Genomic DNA, 27,378 nt, shown 5'->3' with positions numbered 1-27,378 from the left:
GAGCATGTAATCTGTGTGAAAAATGTTTTGTTAAATCATAAACACTAGGTTGGTTGTCTGTTGAATCAATGACCTTTTGATGGCAACAGAGATTTCACTGTGATAGTTTTTAATATTCTTCTTTTCCCATTAGGACAAGGAGCAACAGTTTTAAAGCAGCTCTGTTTCACTTTGATATGAATAGATAAATTGTCAAAGCAGCCAACAAGAAAGCTTCCGTATTATGGGGTATGTTGTAAGCAACACTACATACAGTGTTCTTGCTGGTAAACACAAACTGTGCACATTTAGCATTGCAGCTCAGTTCTCATCCTTCAGCTGAATTTAATGAGCTGAACACTGTGATGATGAGATCTTGGAGAACTGGCTTAGTGTGTGCTGAGTGGGAGACAGATATAGGATGGCATATTTTCTGAGTTGCCCTTTCCCACCACTTATCAGCAGAGGGGAAGGGAAAAGATTGGAATATGTGCATAGTATATATTTTTTCACAGAAAAACATGGCTCTCCAGAATTAACCCTTTTTAAAGTGCTCTATATGGGAAAGGAAATGCAAAGTCATATTTAGCTGTATGCTCCAGGACTTTTTAAAACTAAAAAGTATGGCTGTTTTTCAAAGTGTTGCCTGCAGTGTTCTTTCTGTTAGGGTATTACACTGTCATTATTTCTTAAGATATTTGAGTTGCAATCCCAAGCACACACCTTAGGTCTCTGCAGTGGAAGGAAGCACATGTCACATTAATTATGCTTTCTGCTGTGGTTTGCTACTACTGTCTTGTTTGCTTTTTGCTTGGGGATTGAAGAGAACGTTGATTCTAGCCTTGGCCTCCTTCAAAGACATCTGAAAACAGCTAAAAGCAAACTAAACCCCAGCCAAATGGGTAGTAAATAATAAATGCAGCCCTTAAACAGAAAATTTAGCAGCTTGCTAGCTGAGGAGTTCACTAAGGCTCCCAACAGCAACAAGATATAGTAGACTTGGTGGTTGTGGTACTTGCCATGGGTAGCACAGATATTTCTCATCTATTCTTTGGAGGCCTAAGCTCTTTATACAGTGAATGTGGAGAATTAGGTATGTAAGAAGAGGATCCAAACCAGCCGTCATGCTGAGGGACTGAACAGGCACTGAGTGGCTTACGGAAATGCTGAAGCCTGATACGATTTTTTCCTGTGCAGCCCTAAATTAGAAGCCATTGTGGGACTGGGATTTGCAACCTAATACTTCTTCTGAAGCCAATCCTCTTTATAGGCATAAATGACTCCATATTTTCTTTTGAAACCTGTTGCAAAAGAAAGTAATAGTGTTTTTGTTATTTCTGTACTAGTCTGATGGCTGGAGTATCTGCTTGGGAAGAGAAAGACTCAGGTTCATCCTGTCCAGCCTAAGCACATCATACATTTGCTACCTCTGTGGGAAAAGCCTTAACTAGGATATAGGTCTTGCTGAAGTGGAGCTGTGCCAAGACACAGTCAAGTGTTTAAGATTTATGTGGCCAGAAAGAAAAAAAAGACAAGTGGTCAAGTGCCAAGGGTATTTCATCACCAAGGAGAAAATGGGGTTTCTTATAAACATTCATTTGATAAAATACAGAAATACTGCTTTAGGGAACAGACTCCTGTCTGTTTCTTCTGCTTCTGTGTGTTTTAAACTTAGGTATACATCTCTTCAGTATGAGGATGGTACTGAAACAGTGTCTTTTATTTATCCAGCTCTAATAGCTAGGTTATCATAGAAAAGATGGATGGCAACACTTCTTTACCCCTTTGCTGTTTTCTGGGATGCTGGGCTGTGATTTGTTTTTGTGGTTTTACTGAGTGCAACCCCTTAGCCTGCTTGGCCCTGCAGAGAGCCACCTTGTGGGTAGATCTTGTCTGCAAATCCCAAAAGAGCTTTTGTATGAGACCAGCTCCAAGGTGTTTGGAATGCCCTACACTATTTCTGTGCTTCGGGAACTTGAAAAGTGAAGACTAAAGTACCTGAAGCCATTTGGACATATAGGAGGTGAAGAGGGGGCTGTGATTGCAATCTGGGACTTAGTACCTATGTTCCACTTAAGTTTCACTTTAGTCAGCTAAAGTGCTTTTTTGGATATGAGCCAACACTTTTCCCATCATACTTCAGGTGGCCAAGTATATGTTAGAGTGGTTCTGCTAGGCATTAAGTCATTTCTGAGTTTGATATGCTTTGGGTATTTGAAAGTGTTGAAAATCATTTCTGCTATTCATGTCAGTTGATTTGAAGAAGATATTATACAGTCCTGCTTTTTATTTCAGAAATGTGTGTATTCCTGTTTGTTAATACTTTATGTCATCTGACTAACTGTGTCTCAGCATTCTTTACTATTACTTCTTGTATAAATGTAGCAGATTTTATGTCTTGATATTGGCTAAATTAAAACAGAATCATAGAATCATAGAATAGTTAGGGTTGGAAAGGACCTTAAGGTCATCTAATTCCAACCCCCATGCCATGGGCAGGGACACCTCACACTAAACCGTATCACCCAAGGCTCTGTCCAACCTGACCTTGAACACTGCCAGGGATCGAGCACTCACAACTTCCCTTGTCCTATTACTACAGTCCCTAATGAAGAGTCCCTCCCCAGCACCCCTATAGCCTCCCTTCAGATACTGGAAGGCTGCTATGAGGTCTCCACGCAACCTTCTCTTCTCCAGGCTGAACAGCCTCAACTCTCTCAGCCAGTCTTCATATGGGAGTCCCCTGATCATCCTCGTGGCCCTCCTCTGGACTTGTTCCAACAGTTCCATGTCATTTTGATGTTGAGGACACCAGAACTGGACACCATACTCCAATTGAGGTCTCACGAGAGCAGAGTAGAGGGGTAAGATCACCTCCTTTGACCTGATGGTCATGCAAAAATGATGTACAAAAGGAAGAATCTCCAAAGAACGGCATATGCATTATTGAGCATTATGGCAACTGTTGCTGATCTGTTGAGCTGAGTTATTTTCAGAGTTCTCATGGAAAGCATGAATTCAAAACTTGGTATTAAAAAAATCTAAGAGTGGCCTGCTCTCTGATAAACCAGTTTCACATAAGGTCCGTCTGTTACGGAGATTCACAGTCACCTTTTAATAAAAAGGTCAAATTCTGCTAGTTCACTAATAGTGAACTTTAATTCACAATTAGCTAGAATTGAAGTCGGCACGAAGCAGAGTTGTTATTTGGGTTTCAGCTGAGAAGATTTGAAATCACTTGAGGAAAATGTCAACTTAGCAAGGAAATGATAGTTTGAAATAACATTGCTTCCCCAGTAATAAATCTCTCGTGAAGGAAGAATTATTTTGGGGTTTTTGAATAAGAGGGAGAGACAGCAGTAGCCAGGGTCAGGTTTCTTTTTCTTGTCAAGTGAAGTAGCCATTAAGAGAGATGCTCTTGCAGAAGACCAGCTGACAGGTTTATGTACTGCAGTGCAAACTTCATACTAAATGGTAAATACTTTTTCAAATAAAATAATATAATTTTGCAATTAAATCAACTTAAGATAATAAATTTTACAGTGCATTCTAAATTTTCCAAAGATGGATGTTGTCCTGTTGGTCATATTATTTGAGACTTTGAAAGAATAAGAAAAGTGTACTCCTATTGATGTACAGTAGTGTAAAACAGTATATGAAGGACTATTAAATTCTCAACTGTGAAAGTTTCCTTCATGAAGTGGTGCAGGAGGCATTTGGAATACAAGGTCCAATTTCATTTGACCAGTGCTTAAACAATTATTAAAATTGGATCTAGAATATAACTGAAATACTTGGAAGAGTTCTGCATGACATCTTATTTTACTGGTGCAGTGATCATTATCTTTGTGCTCTTTATGTCTCTCATATCATCAAGACATTTTTGCCTTTATATAGTCTTTCATATTTCAGTAATTATCCTAGCATCTAAACAATTCATAACAGGACTATAGAAAATATTAAGATTATTGAATTTGTTTAGTAAGAATTAAATTTCCAAGGGATGGTCATAATCTGCAACTCAGTCATTCATTTTACTGAATAAAAATATTAAGAAGCTATTTTTATTTTTGTATAAAAAGCAGTTAGGCCACAGTCTAGTGATGCAGTGTGTTTTATGACTAGGTGCTGGATTCACACTTTTTAAAAGGGCAAAGCATATTGTATGTTGCTTTTCGGGTGTAAAAGATAAAAAATGTTTCGAAGTGAGAGGAATGAATATAAGGCATACTTTTTTATTAAATGTAATCCCAGGGAAATATTTTAAAGAAAGAACATCTTCAAAATGATTACAGTTGTTCCTGCATGAATGCAGAATGTGCAGAGCATGACAAAAGCCAGGGGTTTCTGTTTGAAATTCACTGGATAGCAATGTAATCAAAGAGAAAGAAAATCACTAGTGGTTAAAAGTGAGTGAATTGTTTAGAAACAGAATGAAAGAAATTTGTATTAGCAAACGGCAAGAATGAAGGGTTGTAATCCACAGATCCCTTTTGCTGTCAGGTTAGAATGAAAGCATTTTTTCTGTGTTGTCAGTCTGTGCAAAACACCTGTACAACTAACTACAATACCAGTTTCTCAAAGTCTTACGGTCTACTAATTCAGAAACATTTTTAGATGTAAGAGTTGTTATTATAACAAATTGTTTTTATAGACTTCTTAAAATGCAGGTGTGTAAAAACACATAGCAGCATTTCTTAGGAGTTTTGCCTGAATGCTTCTTGTTAAGTCAGCATTTTCTTGCAACCTGTATAGTTGAACAGGCTGGTTGTTTAGACACGTTTATTTTTGCTATAGCATAGTCATGAATAGATGTATCAGAGTGTTGCACATTAGAAAAACTATACAAGGTGTTCGATATAAAACGTCAATATTAGTCATAAATGACAGGAATGTAAAATAAACTAACTTCTAAAGTTATTTAATAGTGCTGTTTAAATAATTGAAAATATTTTTTCATTTTTTTAATTTATGAAACATGAAGTTTAGCTGTATTTCAGGAAATCACTTAATTGAACTTACGAGCATCCACACTCCCATTTCCCATTAGGACCACAAACAGTTCAGTTAGTCTGATGTGCAGCTAGCAAAGGTCAACCCACAGCGATGATATACTTATCTGATGTTTTATATAATGATGTCAGTAAGGTAACACATGATTTGTGTCAAATGCTGTCATCCTTTCAGAAGATGTTTCAAGCGCAGTTACAAACATGTTAAAATAGCCACCATAAAACTACCACCAAAGTTTCTTCCTTAATGCTTGTAGCCGTAGTAGCACTGGAAAGTATTAATGGTTTTTTAGTAGGGAAATAGTTGTATTAGGATTTGTCATGTATGGTCATGATTATGAGCTTTTAAATGAAATACCCATTGCTGATTAATCACCCATCTGTATGTGTTTATTTTCAATATAGCTTGTGCACTTCACTGAGAAGTATAGTCCTTAATTTACTTCCACAACTAACTGAAAATGAAATAACCCATTAGGAAACCAGCATGGCACAGCTGGCTAGGCTGGGAACAAAGAAACTCCTAAGAGTTTCTCTGGGGTTTCCAAATGCAAGCTTTGGAAGCAAAGGCTCCCCAAAGTACCTGCAGAGTTTTCTATTCCCTTCATGCCTGAATGATGTTCTAACAGGTGAACTGAATTGGTTGTTGGAAAAAATAGCTGTGTGTACTGAATTGGTTGTTGGAAAGAATAGCTGTGTCCCTGGTCTTATGTAGGAGGACTGTCGAAACAAAGCACCATTTCTGAGGGGCTGAGGGAGAGGCAGTGTGTAGAAGGTAGATGTAAGATGCCAGGAAGGAATGTGAAAAAACAAGGTGAGAAAAGAGGTTTTTATTACTCTATAGGGTGAGAAGGATAGAAAAAGAAGTGATATCTAACTGAAAAAATATACTACCAGCGTTCAGCAATGACTGTCTCCAACAATAACATACTCCTTCTTTACCTGCATCCTTTTTTTTATGTTTCTTTTCCTGTTTCCTCAATTTTTTGGTATACCTTCAGGGCTTGAAGATCTGTGGGTGTTCCTGTGGCCCTGGCTACTATTGTGTATTATTACGCTCTGTCAATTTTTATTGGTTTTTTTTATGTTTTGGGTCATGGGTTTTTGGGGGGGGGGGGTTTAATGATCTTTTATATTCTAGAGCTGAATAACCAAGACATTTATATAAACAAAAGAAATTTTATTTTAAAAATCTGTACTTTTGTCTGAAACACTAGGAGAAAAACAACAAAGCATGGAAATAATTGGAAAATAACATTTCAAGTGGGACCAACAGGGGCGAGCTGTAAAATATGTGCCAACTTCTCATTATTTGTAATAGGAGAGGCTTTGGCTTGAAATTAGTATCAGCCTGGCACTTCTGAGGTAGAACAACTATGACTTCCTAGTTTGTTTAAATTAATTTTTACTTGAAAATCTCATAACTTATGCATTGTATAGTATATAAAGCGTATGGCAGTGACCATAACGAATGTGTAGAAATTGTATATTAATAGAAATTCTGTGGTCTCCTTACTTTCAGCCTTCTGGTTTGTTCTATCATTCACCTGTATTTCATATGAAATTTTAGCAAAAAGTATTTTTAAATTTCTGGCGAGTACTTGCAGGAAAGTGCAAATGTAAAAACTGTACAGCAAAAGTATGGAAAATCTTGAGAGCTGTTGAAGAGGACACTCTGATTTCTGCAGGATAAGACAATTATGCACGCCTCGTTATTGGCACACATGGTTGTTTTTGAAAATATTTATATTTGTCTAAGTTATTAGCAAAGCCCCAGTTTATATAAAACAGAGGTTTCTGAGGAATGATTCCAGACCAGTCTTTCACCAAGATTTAATTCCTCTGAGTAAAGTTCTTATAGATAATTCTCCCTTGTTAACCCTAATGCACTAGTTTAGATTGACAGGATTTCTATGTAATTAACCTTCCCACTAACACTGTCTGAATTAAATGTTTATATGGTCTATGTTTTTAATTTTCCCCCCCTCCTTTTCTGGAAAACACTCCCTGCTGTAGGTGTTGCTGGAATGTATTTAGGTATTGCCATATTCCCAGGTAAATAAGAAGAAAGGCTTTGAGTATACTCATTTTTGGAGGTGGGTGGAGGTTATTGCAGTGCTGTGCTGTCCATCTCTCATTAGGAGGTAGGTAACAACTGCAGGTCCCTCAGGATTTAATATATCATCTGTGGCTATATTGTTATTTTATTATATATATTATATTATATTATATTATTATATATATTAAATTATATAGTTAATTAAGATTCTTACTTTTCAAAATGAGGTTGCATAGAAATAAGAAGGCAGAAGGTGGAATCCTTACTTGACATTTATAATCGAATCACCTTATTTTTAGAAGTGTTCTACTGCTGTCTTATGAAAACACTACAATAAAATAAACATAGGAAAGATGATTCATATTTTATTGAATTTGATATTGATTCATATTTTATGCTGAGTAGTAAAATATCTTATTTTTGGCTCAAAGCTACTCTAATCCTGGGCCATCTGCAGGTACTTATCTTTCCTTTACAGCTCAGGGTGGAATTCTTTCTTCTTTTCTTTGGATGTTTTAAGCCATAGAAGAAAATATTTCTCTGAAGTTCAAATTGTTTTTCAATAAAGAATTGTTTGTGTTCTTCCATTTCATTATTGGTTTAGTAACTGAAAAAAAATCAAACATTTCCTTTAAAGAAAGAAAAACAAAATCCCAAACGTCCAAAGCTCCATGATACAATGGTTTGTATATTTTATGGTTCTCATAGGTAATAAAACATGTTTTTATTACCTCAATACCTCTGATAGTTTAGTGTAAATTTCAAATAACCCCCCTTTACAGGAGAAAATTAATTCAGATGAATTTCTAAAAATACTGGATAAATTTCCAATATTTAATTTTCATAATTGTAATTATGCTGGTAAACTGTGACTCCAGAGTTTGAAATGTGATCTGAAAATATTGAATACACATTTCTGGAAATTTGAATGAGCAGATAATGTAGTCTTAGGACACGGAATAACAATTCCTATACTGGATTTTAAACCCTTCTCACCAGAAAGGGGTTTTATTCACTGTAAAGGTGTCAATTTTAAATTTTGTTTTATCTGTTCAGAACACTTTTTTTTCCATGCTTTTTTACTTTGCAGGTTTTTCACAGGTTGGAATTCTGCTCAGAACTCTGCTCCCTTATTCCCCTAGTGGTTAGCCTTTTTCAAAAGGAGTAGAGCATGTGTCAAGAAACCTAACCCATGCTGAACTGCCTTCTAGGCATGAACACACAGAGAAGTCCCAGTGGGTGTAGAAATTGAGGAAGCCTCTGGCTCTTTTCAGCCACCAACGGTCTCTCTGCTTGTCACGTTGCTGCATAGTTGTGGGTAGACACAAGCCCTACTATCGTAATCAGTGTTATGCCAAATCTATCATACACCAGGGCATGATTGCCGGCACTCATGGATATTTTCTGCTGGCACTACAGAGCTGCCTGAAAAGCTGTGGAGACTTGAAATCCACTTTATGTGCTTCTCTCAGCCTTTATTGCTTCTGGCACCTCATCTTGTTTTAGCCCCATGGAACTGATCCACATGACTCCTTCTGCTGGGCAGCATAACCACTTCATCTTGACTCCCCAGGTTACAACTGCCAAGCATGTGCTGTTTGCACTTACACAGCCAATAACTTTTAGACCTAACATAACCCTACCATATATCTCTGGTTTTGTGGCATTTTCCAGGAAAAGAAAACATATATAGGAAGAGTTGTATGTATTTGTAATTTGAATGTTTTGCTGAGTTTTTTTCTTGAGAAAAGGCCAAGTAAAAAGAATCTGGAAAGCACAGATGATTTTTCTCTATTAGAAAATGCATTTTATTTTGAGCTGTCAATACCAAAATGCTAAAATAAAGGTAGTTACCAAAAGTATTTGAATCTTTATCCCACATTTTGATTTGTTGATGCTGTATTTAGAATCCCGCTAGAGTTTCTACTGGATAAATTAATATTTTTAAATGCTATTTTCATATATATACATGTAGAAAAATGTATCAACAAAAAATTTGCAACTTAAGTCTGTCATGCTTTACCAAGCTCTCTACTCACTTTTTCTAACTTGATTTACTGATCCTTCAGTTAAAATACTTGAAGCCTTATGTTCTTCATCTGCGATTATTACCATTAAAGTGAAATGTGTTGTAACATTCTGTGGGACACTGCGAGCAAGCAAACTGCTGTAAAGCCTGTATCTGTTTTGGTTCAGCTGCCATTATTGGCACTTTGTTTAGCATTTTTAGGCATTTTTTTTAATAATGAACAACTGCCTAATTACCACATCATGTTTGAGTTGAGTTGAGTTGAGTTACTGTCCTTAAATTAAAAAAAAAAAAACAAATGTGATGGCCTTTCTGTTTTATATGTCATCATTGCCGTCAAGTGACTGGTTTAAAACTTCCTATCATTCATTAGTGTCTTGAATGGGCAGCAGTTATTATTTTGTCTAGTCCTCATGGTCTATTATTTTAGGTAGTCCGTCCGGCAATGGCTTGGATTAAAAAAGAGAATTGAAGGAAAAATGCATAATCTACATGGTCCAACATGCTAAACAAAAAAAAAAAAAGACCTGTAGCCTCTGTGTGGGCAAAGGCAGACAATTACTGGACAATTATTTTTTATGTTTAAGTGCATGTTTATTATCTTGTGGGAATAATCTATATATATAAAAAAAAAAGTTTAGCCTTATGTCTTGAAACTTGACATCAGTGCAACCATAACTTTTCTGATTCTGGAAAGTGGATAAAATATGCACTCTCATCATAAAAACCAAAACCAGAAAAGACCTCTGGAGTTTCATGGGAGTGCTTCATTTACTGATTATGATACCAGGTAATGGATATCGCTTAACCTGCCTGTTTGTCTACAGTGTGTGACCAACAATGCATTCTCCAACAATGGTGGTGAAAATAATTTTTTATAATATCCAAGCCACCAAAACATAATAATGAGTCACTGGTTTCTGGTTAGGTATGGTACAGATGAGTGCATCTGAAATGTCTTCAAACATATTTTACCAATACAATCTTAATTCTTTATTTCTGTATCCAGGACTGCTAACTCTGACAGTTTCCCTTGTGACTGCAGGACAGGTGCTAAATGTTGGCTTTCATAATGCCTCATGCCTCTTTCCTATCTCTATATCACAATGATGTTTTAGGAGTGAATCCTCTTGGGTTCCAGGTCTGCATTCATTTCTTGGTCAAAGGTGTCATTTAGTTTAGCTGGAATATTTTGCATGAGAAAGAAGTGGTAGATGTGACCTTTTTTTTTTTTTCTTTCTTTCTTCTGTTGTTGTTTCATAGTAATATGCAAAATGTGGAAAGTCAGTCGTATTTCACTGGCATTTGGCGTCTGCCCAACAACTGATTGCTCTTCTCAGGGCTTTTTTGGAAAGTTTGCAGCACCATAATGACAGCTTTCTAAACACAGATGTCCTCTTGGTACAACCTATAATTTTTTATGAAAGATGTATCGATGTCAGGAATTTGAATGAAGAACTGGAATTAGTTGAACATTCTTGTTATGGATATGTATTCAAAATATCTACAGTACATATATTGTAAGTTGGGGGAAGAATCTGCAGGGTCTGAAGGCACAGACGTTGATATAAAATACCCAAAATGTCACAATGTAGTTTAAGATTCTTTTGTTAATGGACTATGTTTTAGCAATTTTTCCCACTATGTACTGCGTAAGTGCATACTGTGAACTTGAAGCATCAAGAATCTCAAGAACACATTTAGATAATCAGGGATTTGGCCATGGAAGTGGCCTAATAGCTGAGAGGCTTGGAGTAGCTATTAAATGTTCTTGTGAAGTCCCATTAGTAGCCTCTTGTTTCATTTACCTCTCAGCTAAGACATCAGGAAGTGAGTATTTCAAACAATTTCCCCTCCTAAAGTTGGCTGCTTTTGTTGAGGTAACTCCTTTTAAATGTCTTTAGTAAGTAAAAGTCAGTTCAAAGGTTAATGTGTAAGATGATAAACTCCCAGCAACTTGTGATACTTAGTAAAAGAAACCTCATGCATTTACCTGTGGGACTTTAGTTTGCATATACATACAAATTATCTACATGCATGTAGGAAGGCAGTAGTTAATGCTTATCATATTTAATTTATGTAAGTTCAGACTTGTATTTGAAAAGGAAGCTGCATTCTGTTAACTTAATGAAACCGCCTGAGATTGGTTTTTAATGATAACATGGTTCATCCTATATTTTTAGTTTATTTATTCAGGTTTTGTTAAGATTGGAATACCATGCTGCAAGTGTATCTAGCAACCCTAATAAAATTAGGGGAAACATTTCAATAAATACTGTAGCATTTTATTTTTATACAGCTGTGCAGCCTTGATGGAAGTGCTGCAGTTGTTACGACTACAGCTAACTTCATGCAGCTTCCATCTATCTGTACTTGTTACAAGGCACTTGGTTTTGATTTATTTTCAGGTCACGCCACTAGATATATACACCCACACCACTAATGACACGTCATTCAGATTCAGAATGGGTACTTTAAAGTTAGAATGGTACATCAGAAATGATGCAAAACCATAACTGTTAGTTAGAAAATGCTTTCATTTTGGACATTAACTGGGTCATGCTGTGGTCATTCAGTATTATGATACTGGGGTTCTTTCCCTTTTCTCTTGCTTTTGGCTGATGTTAAAATCACTTGCATGCTATGTATTCATATGTGTATGTGTGTGGCCCAGGCTGGGCTGCTGTTTGGCATGCCTTGGATCATGACCTTTTGCCAAACCTCAGCAGTAGCTCTTGGGGAAAAAATGTAAACATACAACCAAATTTACTCTGGTTTCTTTATTTAGCTCAGTGAAAGTTGATACTCATTGCCATAAGGCTTCACTATAACAAAGCCTCTGCTAAATTAGAAAATGGGAGAAACTAATTTAGTATTTTAATGAAATTAATTTTGTAAAAAATACAAGTGGGAGGCAAGATAATAGATTTTCCTAATGTAGAAGTAAGAATTGGAAGCGATTAACAGTTGTGATAATTTTGTTTATTTTAATCACATTTTAGTTATCAAGGAGAACAAGGAAGAAAACATCTATTTTGTTAGGCCAGAAGTATATGGAAACATTATGGAATAATACTAATTACTAAGAAAGTGCCAGGATTGTGGGTAGTATAATCATCTACAATTTTCTGAGAATATCCTTACTAAAATGACCTACCTAATTTAAGTGTAATTTCCAAAATAAGGAGACCAGATGTCTTGTTTGGGACAGTGCAAGTGATGGACACTTTTCCTTGAAATGGTCTGCCTTCTACTAACATTAAGCTGGCTTTTTTTCTTCCCGTAGATGATAGTTTAGGATTATACTGTTTTTTCCTATGTGGTTACAAGTTACGGGGAAACAGTGCAGAGTTTCCATAAACTAGAAGATAGAGGATTGCAGTAAATGGGAGACCTTTTGTCTACTTGGTTATTTTGACTGGCATTAAAACTTGCATACAGTTCACTACTCATACTGACTCTATTTGTTGTAAGCTGTAACCGCTGTTTGCTATAAGAGGTGATCACATCTCTTACTTAGAACTTGTAGAGCATTTAGTTGAGTTGTGAGTTAACACAGAATGTGCGTAATTGATACAAAGATTGATAATTAAACCTGTCAGTTTCCCCTGCCTAAAATGTGGATATTTCCTCCAAACTGTGCTGCTTAAGTGGTTTTCAAATGTGTCACAGTGTAAATCAGCATAGATCCAAAGGATTTATAGTATTGGATTTGGGTTTTGGTTTGTTTGTTCGTCTTTTAAGTTTTTAGTGTACAGAGTTCACACAAGAACAGTGTCCTTTCAGACTTTTCCACACAGACTCTTCTGCAAGTTAAAGAACTTTCTTCAGCCTTAGTAGTTACATATTTAACATACTGTACAAGCAGTAGTGCTGCCTAGAGAAAGCTAAGCCCTAATGTTTGGTGTGAACTGAACCAGAGTATGGAATACTTGAAGATTAATAAAAATAAGGCTTTGCTCACCCACACAGCAAAAATCCTAAACCATCAACAGGAAACACACTCATGTAGAATAGCTTTTACAAATATATTGACATGTCTTTGCAAAATGATGGGACTTCAGAGAAGACTGCAAAATTTTGTATGAACAGTTTTGTGTCTGAGAAGGTGTGTCAAATTTGGAGTTAAAGAGATGTCATAACTTCTTGAGCAGAGAAAGGCAGAAGATGAATCTGGTAGCTGCTGCTGGTACCAGGGAACTAAGATGAAAATTTTTGACCACAAAATGTAGAAAACAAAAAGCAAGAAAAAAAACCTCAAACAACCAAGCCCCAAAGCTTCTTCCAATTCGTAGAGAGTGTTTTCGTAAGAAACATCATCCCTGTATTTCCTTTGTGATTAAATCGGCTATTCTCCCTTTCATCCACATACAGTAGAAGGGAAGAGGACAAATTAAGGAAGAAAACTGCTTTGCCTGGATTAGAGAATAGGGAGAAGGACAGAATAGCCACAGGAGGATGGCTGTAGCCACTGTTTCCTCTCTGTTGTCTGTGGGGTTCTTCTATGCTTTGCCAGCTAAGAATCAGTGCAAGCACCAACCTTAATGTTGTATTTCTGCCTTATTTGTGATTTCCAAGAAAAAGGAAAGAACTTTCTATGCCTGAAATTAGTCATAGACTGTGCAACTTTCTTATGAATGCCCAAATCACCATAAAGGTCCTCGCCCAACCTCTGCTCCTTTTGCTGTCACCTGTCTCCTGAATGAACACTTTGACACTTTCCCTTCTGCCTGCCCCCCTCGCCTCTCTGCCACCTTTTCTACCCTTGCCTCTGACTTATATTGCTGGTTTATTTTGACTATGGGGAAATTCATGGGCTCTGAATCACTCCCTTTCCCAGGCAGTACAGACATACTTATCTTTGTACTGTACCAGAGCAGTACTGAAGGAAGCACTTCTGGGTTCTATGCTTATTACTAGCTTAGCAATGAGTGAGAGACTGCCATTGTGGCTCCAGCAAATACAAATGACCTATGACATGTAATGTGCATGCTTAAAGTATCTATATATGGGTATATTCATACATCAATGTTTAAAAGTTGCATTGATACTGGACAGCTGGACTAGTTGGTGCATCTTTATGTTCCTGTAGTATGTATAGTATGTTCTTGTAATATTCATTGTATTTGTGTTGGGCTGAGATGAGCCCATTCTTTGCATAATGAACAGATAATGGTTTGTTAGTGAAAAAAGCAACTGGAAAAAAAGGAACTTTGAAATACCTAAAACAAGCCAAGATGAAAACAGTAAGAAACTAGAACTCTGAGTTCAGACATTCATGGCTAAAAACTCTAATGTGTTTCATAGCTTTATGAATGCTTGTAACTTCAGTTAAGTTACTTAATCACAGGCATTCTTAAGAAGTAAGCCTATATGCTTTCTCTACTTACATTTTCAAAAGACTCAAAACATAGACTATAGTCTAATTTCAGTTTTCCCATCTTTCTTCTGTTTCTTTGCTTTTTTTACAATAACATCACAAGATCAAGTAAAATACATAGTCATTGTACAGTATTTTTGTAGACCAAGCTGGAAGAAAGAAGAAATGGTAATCTGAATTTACTGGACAGGTGACATTGCCATGTGTCATTCCTGTGTATCATGCCTCACTGATTTATGTAGCATAAACTTTAAGCTGAGTAAATGTTAACAAAATCTAAGTTATTATCTTGATTCTTGTTTACAGTTAGGATTTTACATCTGAAGCAACTGAATATCTATATTTTCTAAATTAAACTGGTATTCCAGTTTGTTGGTGGGTTATGGGTTTTTCCCCATCAAAATTACAGTTTTGGTCTGCTGTGCTTTTGGTAGCTCTGCATTTCTTGTATGTAAGACAAAGCATCTTGTGCATATGTAATCAGAATTTCTTGTCACCTTCTTAATGACTCAGTGTTGTATGGTCCAAGCTGAAAGCTGAACTTGACCATTAAGAGCCCCTATCTTTGTTAGGAACGTAGCATTCATCATCATCCTCACTAAAATTAAATGGGTACAATGCACAAATTTTTGTAATTCTGTTTAGAAAATCTGCAAAAACGACTACAAAATACAGAATTATTTATTAATGATTTTGATTTTGAAATTAAAATATGAACTGACCATTTGGGATGAAAGTTTGCACTATTGAGGGCAATCACAGCTTGTGGAACAAAGATTTCTCCTACTGTGCATTTTATTTGCAATAAAATAAAAAGTCATAAATAAGATGACTCATGTGACTGTTGATACATCCATACTTGGGCAGAGTCAAGTAGTGAATGTGCTGTAATATCCTGGAAGTGGCCAGTCTGAGAAACAACACTGATATTACCATGCACCAGTCATTGCCCATGAATTGCAAATTGTCAGAAGATGAACACTGACTCTACAAGAATTTACAGCATTTATCTCCTAAGCCTGCTTATCTAATTTCACTGAAGGCATTTCCTCAGGGTTCACATCACTAGAGTCTTGAGACAATTCAGCACTAAATCTCTGTGGGGACTCAGCTGAAAGCAATGTCATAGCCCCAGGCACTGTGCCAGGAGCAGATGAGATTACTAATGCCAGTGAAATATTCTTTATCTGTGCAAGAACCGATCTTCTGAATTGTCAGCAAGTGCAAAATGAAGCACCTAACTGCCAAATATGAGAAATCACTTATGTTTCAGGACAGAAACCAGACCTGTCTGTTCATGTCTCATGTGCCACCTGCTTTGCCTGTATTAGGTGGAAATGAGAAATTTATCAAGTGTAAAGTGCCCAGCACAATGAATAAGCCAACTAAAAAGCTCTTGCTCTGCTGTTTTAGTCACTCATTGATTAAAATATCTTTCCTAGGGCAAAATGGCTGGTAAGCTTGTTTTGAGAAGTATAAATAGGAGAAGAATTAAAGCAAGCAGTTCTTTTGGTTTGTTGTTTTTTTTTAACATCTGTTCTTAACCATCTTACTTGGGAAAATATATTTTTATAAGCTGCAAATGCTGCAATGTTTTTTATGTTATTATTTAAAAGAAATTCATTTTTGGTTTTACCTAAGACAAAGGTTAGGAATTGCATTGCATTTCACACACCTTGTGTATAAGGGTAGGTAAAGCGATAATTAATTGCTCCTCCTATTATGTCTCTCTAGAGATCTGAAGAATAATTTGATCAGCACAATTGAGCCAGGGGCCTTCCATGGACTTTCAGAACTGAAGCGCCTGTGAGTATTAATTCCATTTGAATTATTCTGAAAATTGCGTTTGTATCGACATTTCTATCCTTGGACAACTCAAATAGGCCACCAAGCAATAATCACGTAAGGGCACTGGCTGTAAAATGGAAATCACACTGTGCTTTTTAAAATTTACTATGGCTTTTTCTTCTTTTGCTTTTTTATTTTTTTCCTTTCTTGTTTGTTTGTGGTGTTGTGTTTTTTTTTAAATTTCCCCCCTTTTTTACCCTTTCCCATTCAAAATTATCTATTTGCTCTCCATTAAATATCCTCACAAGTACATCTACAAAGTTAAAAAACATGCCTAATGGATGACTTAAGAGGCAGCATTTTACTAGGGAAGTTAATCACAAATAAAACTGAGTGATTTAAGTACGTGTAAACAGTGTTTTGTGCTGTGCTGTGTTTTTTCATTGCATAAGTTCTACTTTACTTTTACCACAGACCAGGTCTGTAAAATGAACTCTTAGAAAGAAACTGCCATGCTTTAGAATTTGTCTACCGTATTCATGCCTCTCACATTGACTATGCTTGATATTTTTTATTTTTAACATAGTTTTCGGTGGAAGCAAGGCTTATGTAATGTATTTCCTCTTCATCATTCCTTCATTCCTGTCTTTGAAAATGTCCTTTTAGCACATTTGAAAGCACTGGTTGATTTTTAAACTACATTTGTAGAAGTTACTAAGATCCTAGCAGAGGGCCTTTTTGCTTTTAATTAACAAGGACTACCGACCCTCCTTATTTGTACCTAGCCTAAAGGAAGAGTGAGATGAACTCTTTTTAATTTATAATTTTCCAGGTGATGGCATTCACATGTCTATGTCCTGACTAACCAGGACATCAGCACGTTCAAAAAATCTGCCTAGACATCGTGTGTGCTGCCTTATGTGTGATGAGAAAACACATGAGAAAACACTGATTATTTTTGTGGAATGGGAATATTTAGATGAGAAAGAATGCAAATCCACAGAAAAAGAAAAGGAAATGTACAAATTTTTCTTTTTTCTTCTGAGGCTGGATTCCCCTAACTGCTACCTGCAGGGAACACTGCACAACCTAAGTAAAAGATTTCCATCTGTGATTGTGCGGGTAGCAGTATTTTCTAACACCAACCAGTAAGTTTTATGTGTGTTAGAAAGCGAATGACATGATAGTGATGAAGTCAGAGTAGCATATATATTTCTAATAGAAAGAAAAACATTAGGTGAAACTTTCTTTCTTACGCTGTATACAGGGATAACAATACAATGAAATGATCAAACTGAGCTGTAATTGTTGCTTTGGCTGCATATTCTAATAACACAACCCTGACCTCTTGTGGGAAAACCAGGAAACCTGGGCAAGTCATGGGCTGTACATCTGAGGACTGCACAGGTGGAGCCTTAGGTCAGTCAGGGGAGGCGAGTCAAGGAAGGGGAAGTCATTAGCCACTGGGAAAAGTGAGAAGAAAAGACTTCAGCAAACTAGGAATGGCAATGTTGAGATTTATCATGCTAGATCTTAAAAAACCCAGCCCTGTTGGTGATATGAACAAATAACACTGGGAGCAATCTAAAGACAAGTAATCAAGCAATTGCTGTCCTGCCACATAAAAGATACAAATTGGAGTAAACATGGTGAACATCTCTGCATTTCATTACTGCAACTGTAGGGGAGAGGCAGTTGAGCAAAAGGAGTAAGTAGTGTAAACTCCTGTTGAATGCTGAATACAGTAATTATTTTAACACTGTGCTTTACATTCACATTTTATTTCACATCTAAAATATAAATGATGCTGTGAAAATCAGAAGTTGATTTATTATGAGCAACAGCAAGAGATATGGGTATGGCAAGTCAGACAAACTGCAGGCTGTCAGCATCAAAATGTTTTCTGTGAATTATTTGGGGAACAGTTATAATTTGGGTTTGAATGACAAGCTGAATCATTTCAAGGGTTTACTCAAAGAGGTACATACAAAATTGATGAAAATTGAAAATTATAAAGCAATAAAATTATGGCACATGGCTATTCAACAGAGAAGAGTTTTGTTTTCTCTTAAAATCAATTTTGCAAGTCAGCATTAGTAAGTTAAATGTCTTACTCCTGAATAGGAACACCAGCTTTGTACATTATGAATTGAATTACGTCTTACAGAACATGTATTAATCTGGAGGAATGTGCAGCAAACTGTCTTTTCTTTTTACTAATGCTTGTTTAGAAAACATGTTTTACATGCAGAGATTTCAGCTACTGCCATATATATAATTGTGAAAATAACACTCATTGAAATAAACTTTGAGAAATGGGTGCTTAGCCTTTCACTTTGATAAAAATACCAATTTTTTCTGTGTGCTGCTCTTACAGAAATATGCACCTGTTTTGATTAGTTCAGATTAAATTTACTTTTGCTACCCAAGTTAGGTCTCGCATAGTGACACATTTCTTTCGTATGTGCTCAGACTTTGCTTAGGCAGAAGTAAAGCATTACCCAACCAAGAATTTTGGGTAGGTTCTTGTTTACTATTTACCTCTTCTAATAGAAAGATTTATAGATATACATATTGGTATATGCATCTATGTTTCTTTGTCTTAAAATTGTATTTTTAGATTTTTTTAATGTAGCTTTCGCTATTAGAACTTAAAGAGCAATGCTTAATATGTAATTATTGTGTTATGATGTTATCTACATTAGTTTCTCACTTAATATCCCTGATAAGCATTTAAGGAAGATTTTCATTCTAATATATTCTTTGCCTGATAGAAGAAGACTTTGTAGTGAATTCTAAAGAAGTTGCCTTCACATTCTACCTAATTGGATATATCTCTATGAAAGCAATAACTGGATTTGTCAAGCTACAACCTTTATTATCCTGTTTGATAACTTTAGTGTTCTCCTGTAACAATAGAAGATAGGGAATATGCACAATGTAACAAAGGAATTGGAAGACTACCATTCACAGTAGAAGGAACATATATTCAGATCAATTTTAACATTTTAATGGATGTATAATCACTTAAGATTCTTACATTACTGCAGTTATTTCTAAAAACCCATACTTGATAGGAAGGAAAATTTGAGTCAGGGTTGAAAACCTAATATGTAAAAATTATACACTAGTTCAGAATGCACCAAGAGGTAGTATTCATGCTGTTATCACAATATAATTGTTCACACATATTTTTGTCTCCTTCCTGTAGGTATCCTGTACATTATGTTGTATGTATGACTTGTTCAGAAAACATTAATTTACCTTTCTGCAGGCAAGAGTTATGGATCATAATGCATAGTACTGTTTCTGTTCTGACACAGCCACTATATTGCTCTTAAAAGAGCTTGCGAAATGCTTATCAAGACTGACCTTACTAGCTCTAAAAATATTTGCCCTCTGGTTTCTGTGATTTCTTCAGCAAGAACAGATGCTATCAATGAGATGAGATATTAGTACACAGTAAAAATAGGTAAATTTTGGCTGAATATTGCATGCCACAAAATGCATAGTATTTTTCATAAGTAAACAGGTGCTAATAACTTTGAGAAAGGAAATTCTTTATATTGCAAATAACTTCTGCTTTTTATTTGCTACTCATGTAAAAATCACATTTTAATGCAATTAGTATAAGTTGCAGTATGATAAGTTTAATTGTGAAATATTGGTTAATAATGTTATTATGAAAGTTGCTAAATCTATTTAATTCAGTTACATTTATTTCTCATTTGTCTCTGAGTCCTAAACTGTTAAGAATAAAGAGGCTGTATGTGATTACATAGGTGTGTACATGAATAAGCCTTAATGTTTAATGGGTTTTGTTTGTTTTTTTTCCAGGGATCTTTCAAATAACAGAATTGGTTGCCTAACACCAGAAATGTTTGTTGGACTTAACAGTCTCCACAAACTGTGAGTATAATACCACTTTTGTTTTAAACAAGAGGAATCCAAACTATCATATTGGTTACCTGAGTACAGCTGGCAATAAACACTCATTCTAAGAAAATTACAGGATTTGTACTAAAAAAAAAACCCCAACCATCTCCAGAGCCTTTGATTGTGATGACTTGATATTTTAAATAGAGAAATAGATTATCAGGCTATTCTAGAAAGAGCACTCCTAAAATATGAGATTATAATAGTAGATAGGGAGAATCAAATAATCTGGAAGAAGAGATGAAATGTGTGATGACAAAGTCTGCTAGTAGATACTAGGTTAACCAGAGAATTAGAGGCAGTGATTGATTTTCAAGAAGGACAGAAGTAACATTCAGCACTCCAAGACTAGGCAGTAAAATGGCAGATGAAATTTAATGTAGATAAATATTAAATGATGCAAGGGGGGAAAAACCAAATTTGTTCTGAGCTAACCATTAAAAGGCAGGAAAGATGTTTTGAGATGATAGTAGATAATGCCATAAAAACATCTGCTCAGTATCATTTAAAAAATTAGTTTGGGGTTATTATTAAAGGAAGAGAGAACAGACTGGAGAGCATCCATTGTACTATGCAGAAAAAGGCAAAGAAAATGAATTCTTGACCAAAAAGATGTCCAAAACCAGAAAAGGTTCAGAGAAGGAAAAGGAGCGGCCAAAGGTGTGGTACAGCGTAGGCAAGTATTAGGAGTTAGTTGGCTGTGACTTTCCTGGTTGGGAAAGAGACAATTCATAGGAAGGGGCCTGGTTTAAATGGGCATTTGCTCAGACCCAGGAGGACTCCCTATCTTCTTTCACATTTGTCTTTATTCTTGAAAGGGAAGTAAATTCCTATACTGCATCATAGTGTGTTACAAGTCTCACACTTTATTTTCTTCTTCTCCAGCCAGTTCTGGCATTTCCTTGGAAAAACAGGGAAACCTTTCTAGAAAGATCTGCCATGAGGTCAAGTTGACACCAGGTAAAAGGCTGAAATCTGGCATGCTTACTGATCACTTAATGAGAGTAACTGCCAAATCTCTGATGAAAACAAGTGAGAACGTATGATGGGAGGAGCTTTGATAGCATGTTGCTGAACAGCTGCATATTGCCCCTCTTTTTACTCATCTCAGATACTTGTCCAATTTGGGCAAGCCCAAGTTACCTGTTGAGGGCTGCTGAGTCTCCTTTTGTTGTGCACAGTGAACATGGCTGTGACTATATAGCTAGATTAACATAGAGGGTATGTTTAATTCAAAATTGAGAAGTCGCCTCATTTAATGGAAGGTGCTTCTAGATGCTCAGGAAAACATGTCTAAAAACTGCATTCGTAAATCTTCCAGACTCCAGCATAAAGGCTAGTTAGAAGTTAAATACACAATTTCAGTCTTGTGATGGTAAGGAAACGCAACAATTTCTTACTTGTAACACAGTAATATTGTTAAAGTGTCCTTTGCACCAAGTTTTAGTGTATGTTCCATCTTAAATTTTGGCATTTCTTATCTTCCCTCCATGTGTTCTGTCTTTCTGCTAACCTTTTCCTGTTCATTATAGTCTCTATATTCCTTTGATCTTTTTAAAACTTGAATTACGTTTTCAAGATACAAGATTTGGTTATTGATCCATGTAGTCTATCTCACATTTTTCCTGTATGGGTTTTAAATTGCCTTTCTACCACTGACTGAACAAATGGGGCCATTCTGCAATTCCAGTTCATGCACTTTTGTAGTTCTTCACTAGTTGCTTTTTTTTTTCCCAAGTCTTACCTTTGGAAATCAGAGGCACAGTAACAGATAATTCTAAATTCCCCTTTTACCCAAAGTAAATCAGTTCATGATTGCTATGTCAAAAGTTACGACTTTCTCTTTTGTAGGGACTGTCCTCCTTGCCAAACCAAAGTCATGAGTACCATTACTGTTGATGGTCAGTGATTATTTTGTGAAGAAATGCAACTACAATCTCAATCAAGAGAAACAGTTTCCTACTGTTTGTAATGTCATTTGTTCCTCAATTTCAGAAATCTCATATAATAACATAATGCTAATAGTAATTATGTGAGCTGGGATTTTGATTTGCCTCTGGTGTGAGAACTGGTGATTGTTCATTGACTGCAAGCTAATGCCACCTGGTACTTTTCTAACACTTCGTAGCTTGTTTTCCCCTTGGAAGTTCATGCAGAGTTCCGAGAATCAGACTTTTTAGATGTGTTTAAAACACAGTAAGACATTTTCTCTTGCTACTGATGCCTCTGAATTGTGTTTACTTGTCATTTCAGGCTTATCAGAAAGCTGTTCTCTGAAAAGGTTATGAAGAAGTATTTACTTAGTGTAACATCAGTGTAATTGTACTAGGGAAAAGATGACAAGTTCTTAAACATGGAACTGGTTTCTGAGCCATCAAATGTGCTTTAGATTACTGAAGGAGCCATATAAAGATATACGCAGATACGTTGATTCATGCAGCTGTTGATTGTGATAATTAGAGCTCTCCTGTGTTATGTTAGCAGAGGTAAATTACAGAAGGATCTTTGCAGGCTGTTACCAAAACCAGTAGGGAGAGCCGTGAGTCCACTGGAAGGACCAAAGGACATAAATCTTCACATGCACCTTCCTTGAAGTACAGAGATGAGATTTTCTTATACTGTTTACAAGCACAAATACCAGGTGAAAATAACACAGCATATTTCACTCAGTCCTGTAAATCTAATTCAGTTTAAAAAAAACATAATAAAGGCTGAAAAATCAGCTCTAGGCCCAAGCCAAAATAAGATATTTAACCAAATGATGTAATGCATATATCTAAACTATGGTAAAGGTATGTTTCAATACCGTGTACATTGCTAAAATGAAGGGTGAGAATAGCCTGAGCTTTCAGGGATAATATAAACACTCTTCACAGGGCTTTTCAGGTTTGTTCATTCTATTTTAGAAATTCTTGAGATTAATTAGTAGCATCATCTAGTATTGTTTTGAAAGCATGTGCACATACAGAAACCATAAAAATTGTAAGCTTCTCGATAATGTAGAAAAGAAGACTTTTACTCTGATTGAAGTCAGGATGGGTATTTCAGTGAATAGGAATTTAATTTCCAGTTACTAATGAAATCTAAAATTTCACACAGCTCCTGAAATTACTGCAGCCACTGAGTTGTGATTATGTTCCTTGAGACTGATCTAATTTTTGCACCTTCTTGGATTTGATGAATTGTACTCTGGAAAATTATTCCAAAATGCTTTCACATAATGACAGATGCAGCTGACAGTGCCTCAGACAGTATAAGAGAAGATTTATTATGTCTTCTAAGATATTAGCTTAACTTTTTTGGCTTATATATTACCCTTTGGCTGTGTTTATGCTGTGATGAGGTGCATGTATTCTAACTAGGAGTGACATAATTAAATGCAACAAATCTTCCAAATCTCCTTTGGCCCCTCAGTGGCCATGTTTCAGTGGTTTGTTTTAGAATTGTGTATGCAAACATATTTTTGCTAGGTAATGGAGCTGCCATGCACATTAATTCTGTTTATATTTAATCAAAATATCAAGAGCTGTGAAATACTGGGATGATGCCACCGTACCGATATATCAGATTTCATTTCTTTAGTCCCCCATTGACTCATGGAATCATAGAATAGTTAGGGTTGGAAAGGACCTTAAGACCATCTAATTCCAACCCCTGTGCCTTGGCCAGGGACACCACACACTAGACCATGTCACCCAAGGTTTTGTCCAGCCTGGCTTTGAACACAGCCAGGGATGGAGCATAGTTAGTTCTTCAGGTTCTGAACTGTTGCACCCTTAGATTTGTTTCAACGAGTAGCCACTGCTGGACCTTCCTTCTGGAAGTTTGAAACAGAACTTCCTTCTTATTTGCAGTTGTTTGATTAAAGTGTATCTGATTTATTCTTCATTCCTTCTCCGAATCATCATCAGAAGTTACCTTTATGATAATACTATACCATAAATTCTTGTGTGACTTTCTTGCTGCCAGTGAAGCAGCTAATCACTTTGTATGGTGCAACAAATAAAGCACAAAACCAGTAACACAGTGAATCAAACAGATCCCATTTCAGCAATATAAAAAAAAAAAGCACCCTAACCTGCCCTATCTGTATTTCTGTTGTCATTTTTTATGCTTCCTATCCCAGTCTTTTTGCACGGATCAATCTATCACCCTTGCATTCAGGTTTTGCTTTTTAATACTGCTTATAAGAGTGAAGCATTCTTCATATTCATATACTCCAGCTTCTACCTATATTTTGGCTCAGAATGGCCCTTCGAGATGCATAAGTCCCTTTGTTTTATTTTACAGCGTTTGTCATTTATATTAAAGCTTTTGGCAGATATGTTTTATTAATTTCTGTAAAAGCACAAGAGTATTTAGTATATGAAAAAAATGTGTGGGACCTTGTATGTAAGACTAAAACATTTTACCTCTGATAAAACAGAAAGCATACGTTTCTGCTAATGGATTAAGGTAATGGTGTTGTAAGTGCTATCAGCTTTCAAGTGCATTAATATATGTTTGAAGTGTGTGCAAACTATGTGATACAGATGTTTTTAGAACAAATGTCCTCTTAAAACCAAGGCAGTATGGGCTTTTAGGATACCTGAAACAGTGGAATTTCACAGTGTTATGCATTTGGACTGGAGCAGTCCCAGGTACAACTACAGGTTGGGCAGAGAAGAGATTCAGAGCAGCCCTGAGGAGAAGGACTTGAAGGTGTTGGTCGATGAGAAAATGAACATGAGCCAGCTTCAGTGTGCGCTTGCAGCCCAGAAAGCCAACTGTATCCTGGGTTGCGTCCCAGGAGTGTGACCAGCAGGTCGAAAGAGGTGATCCTGCCCCTCTACTCTGCTCTCGTGAGACCTCACTTGGAGTATTGTGTGCAGTTCTGGTGTCCTCAACATCAAAAGGACATGGAACTGTTGGAACAAGTCCAGAGGAGGGCCACGAGGATGATCAGGGGACTGCAGCACCTCCTGTATGAAAACAGGCTGAGAGAGTTGGGGCTGTTCAGCCTGGAGAAGAGAAGGCTGCGTGGAGACCTCATAGCAGCCTTCCAGTATCTGAGGGGGGCCTATAGGGATGCTGGGGAGGGACTCTTCATTAGGGACTGTAGTGATAGGACAAGGGGTAACAGGTTAAAACAGGGGAAATTTCGATTGGACATAAGGAGGAAGTTCTTTACTGTTAGGGTGGTGAGACACTGGAATGGGTTGCCAAGGGACACTGTGAATGCCCATCCCTGGCAGTGTTCAAGGCCAGGTTGGACAGAGCCTTGGGTGATATGATTTAGTGTGAGGTGTCCCTGCCCATGGCAGGGGGGTTGGAACTACATGATCTTAAGGTCCTTTCCAACCCTAACTACCCTAATATCTGTATTTTAAAATATAACATAAGTTTTCTTAACTGACAGATCCAGGCATTTGCAGGGTATTGCAGATATCTAGCTCAGAAATGCCTGTGTTTTGGGGATGATCTGAAAAAATTTCTGAAAGTTTTGTTAAAAAACAAGGTTTGTTGTTGTTTATTTTTGAGATTTAGATATTGTAATTATGTGTTTCTTGGGCATAGAAATGTATTGCTGTATGACTTACACAGCCCTATGAACATGATCCTAGTTTGCTAATTATTACTAGTAATATGGAAACTTCAAGCCAGGTCACTTCTAGAAGAGTATGAAAGAATATGGAAAATTGTCTTGCTCGCTTTTAACTGTCAGTAACTCATTTATTACAGCACTTGGCAAAACCACTGAAGAAAATGGGTCTGTACTTTGTGGTCCCAGTGAAAAGAAACCAAAAGTCTGTAAATGGAACATGAGTTAGGAATTTTTAGGTTAGCACAGTGTAGGTGAGTTCTCACTAGATACCTTGGTGGATTTGGTAGGACCTATGGGAAGGGCATTGGTTTAGTAGACAGAATGGACACTGGCTCAGGCGTATAGCTCCCATACATCTGCTGTGACCCTGCCATATTAGCCATGGAAATGACTTATCATTCTTCCCTGTTTCTTAAAATATTGACCAGGTGTAAAGTATTCCTTTGGTCCATATGGAATTACCAGAATTCAGGCTTGGTGTTCTCTTTGTTTTGTTGTATGAAGCCTGGCTAGCTATTTAAGGGAAAAGCTGGGATTTGTATCTGATTAAAATTGTTGTCATACTGCAGTGGGGTAAGGCAGAGAAAAGAAACCCCCTGTATTTCTGACTTATGGATGCCATTCATACAAGGCTAGACAGATTGCTTTCCCCATCCCTCAGTTCAGCATGATTGTCCTCTGTCGGTAAGTTTATAGTACTGTGACTTCTTACGTATTAGTGGAACCGCTTCTGATTTCCTTCAGTGTAAATGTCAGGGTTATCAGTTTCTGATTTAGTCCATTTAATGTCCCAGTTCACTGAGCTGCTTCAGGATATGCGTCAGGGCTTATGTCCAATAAGCACATGAGTAGATCCATTTAATTTTAAGGAAGTAACTGAGTCTTTATGAAATGCTCAGTATTTTTAGTTCCTGTTGATAAATTCAAAATATTAAAGGTATAGGCAGCTACAAGCAAACATTCACTTCCACTTTTAGATATACCCACAATTGAAGAGATAGATACTCAAAAGTGCTTCCATTTCCAGGAGCTTTGCATCGCAATTGTATTAAAGGTGCACTGTTAAACAAAATCTTAACAATGAGTTCCATTATATCCACACATCTCATTGTCACTGAATATAATGAGAAACAATTTCACTTAATGTTGCTGAACCAGTTTGTTTTCTGTATTAGTAGAATTTTTCTTTAAATTACTATGCAAATTTGAAGTGTTCAAAGTTCAGTTTCTTTTTTTTTATTATTAGTTCAGTGGTGAGAAATTGATTGTGTGCAAAAAGGAGATCAGTTGTTTCAAGAATGCTTCATAACTTTCTTAATCTATAAATTAGCAATATTTTCTCTTCTTTCTTGAATTTATTAATGGATATGTTTCTATACAGGTTTCTGAAGAAAGCATGATTCTTGAGCTTTTTATTCTTCCTTACTTTATGGAGCTGGTTCATATTTTCGCAGATTTCTCACTGATGGAACACTGCTCCTGGTCTTCAGTTTAGTATACATTATTTACTTTGTAGACATAAGAGAAGTAAAATCAATAATTATAAAAACATCATTTTAAATGAAAAAGTAACTAAACCATTTCCTTTGCCAGTCTGTACTTTTTTTTCTG

General features: G+C 36.4%; 1 protein-coding gene across 1 annotated transcript in view; it reads left to right on the top strand.

Annotated features, from left to right (window-relative positions):
• Positions 1 to 27,378, top strand: part of LOC133222752 (adhesion G protein-coupled receptor A2-like) — a 158,897-nt gene that overhangs the window by 84,634 nt on the left and 46,885 nt on the right. Inside the window, exons 3-4 of the mRNA XM_061372780.1 lie at positions 16,194 to 16,265; positions 20,085 to 20,156. Coding sequence (XP_061228764.1) covers positions 16,194 to 16,265; positions 20,085 to 20,156 — 144 coding nt within the window. The remainder of the gene's footprint in view (positions 1 to 16,193; positions 16,266 to 20,084; positions 20,157 to 27,378) is intronic.

The sequence above is a fragment of the Neopsephotus bourkii genome, unplaced genomic scaffold (genome assembly GCF_033783945.1).
Source record: "Neopsephotus bourkii isolate Nb327-2 ecotype Australia unplaced genomic scaffold, CSIRO-AGI_Nbou_v1 NB_1615, whole genome shotgun sequence".
In the NCBI taxonomy this organism is placed as follows: Eukaryota; Metazoa; Chordata; class Aves; order Psittaciformes; family Psittacidae; genus Neopsephotus; species Neopsephotus bourkii.
This window is presented reverse-complemented; position numbering and strand designations above follow the sequence as displayed.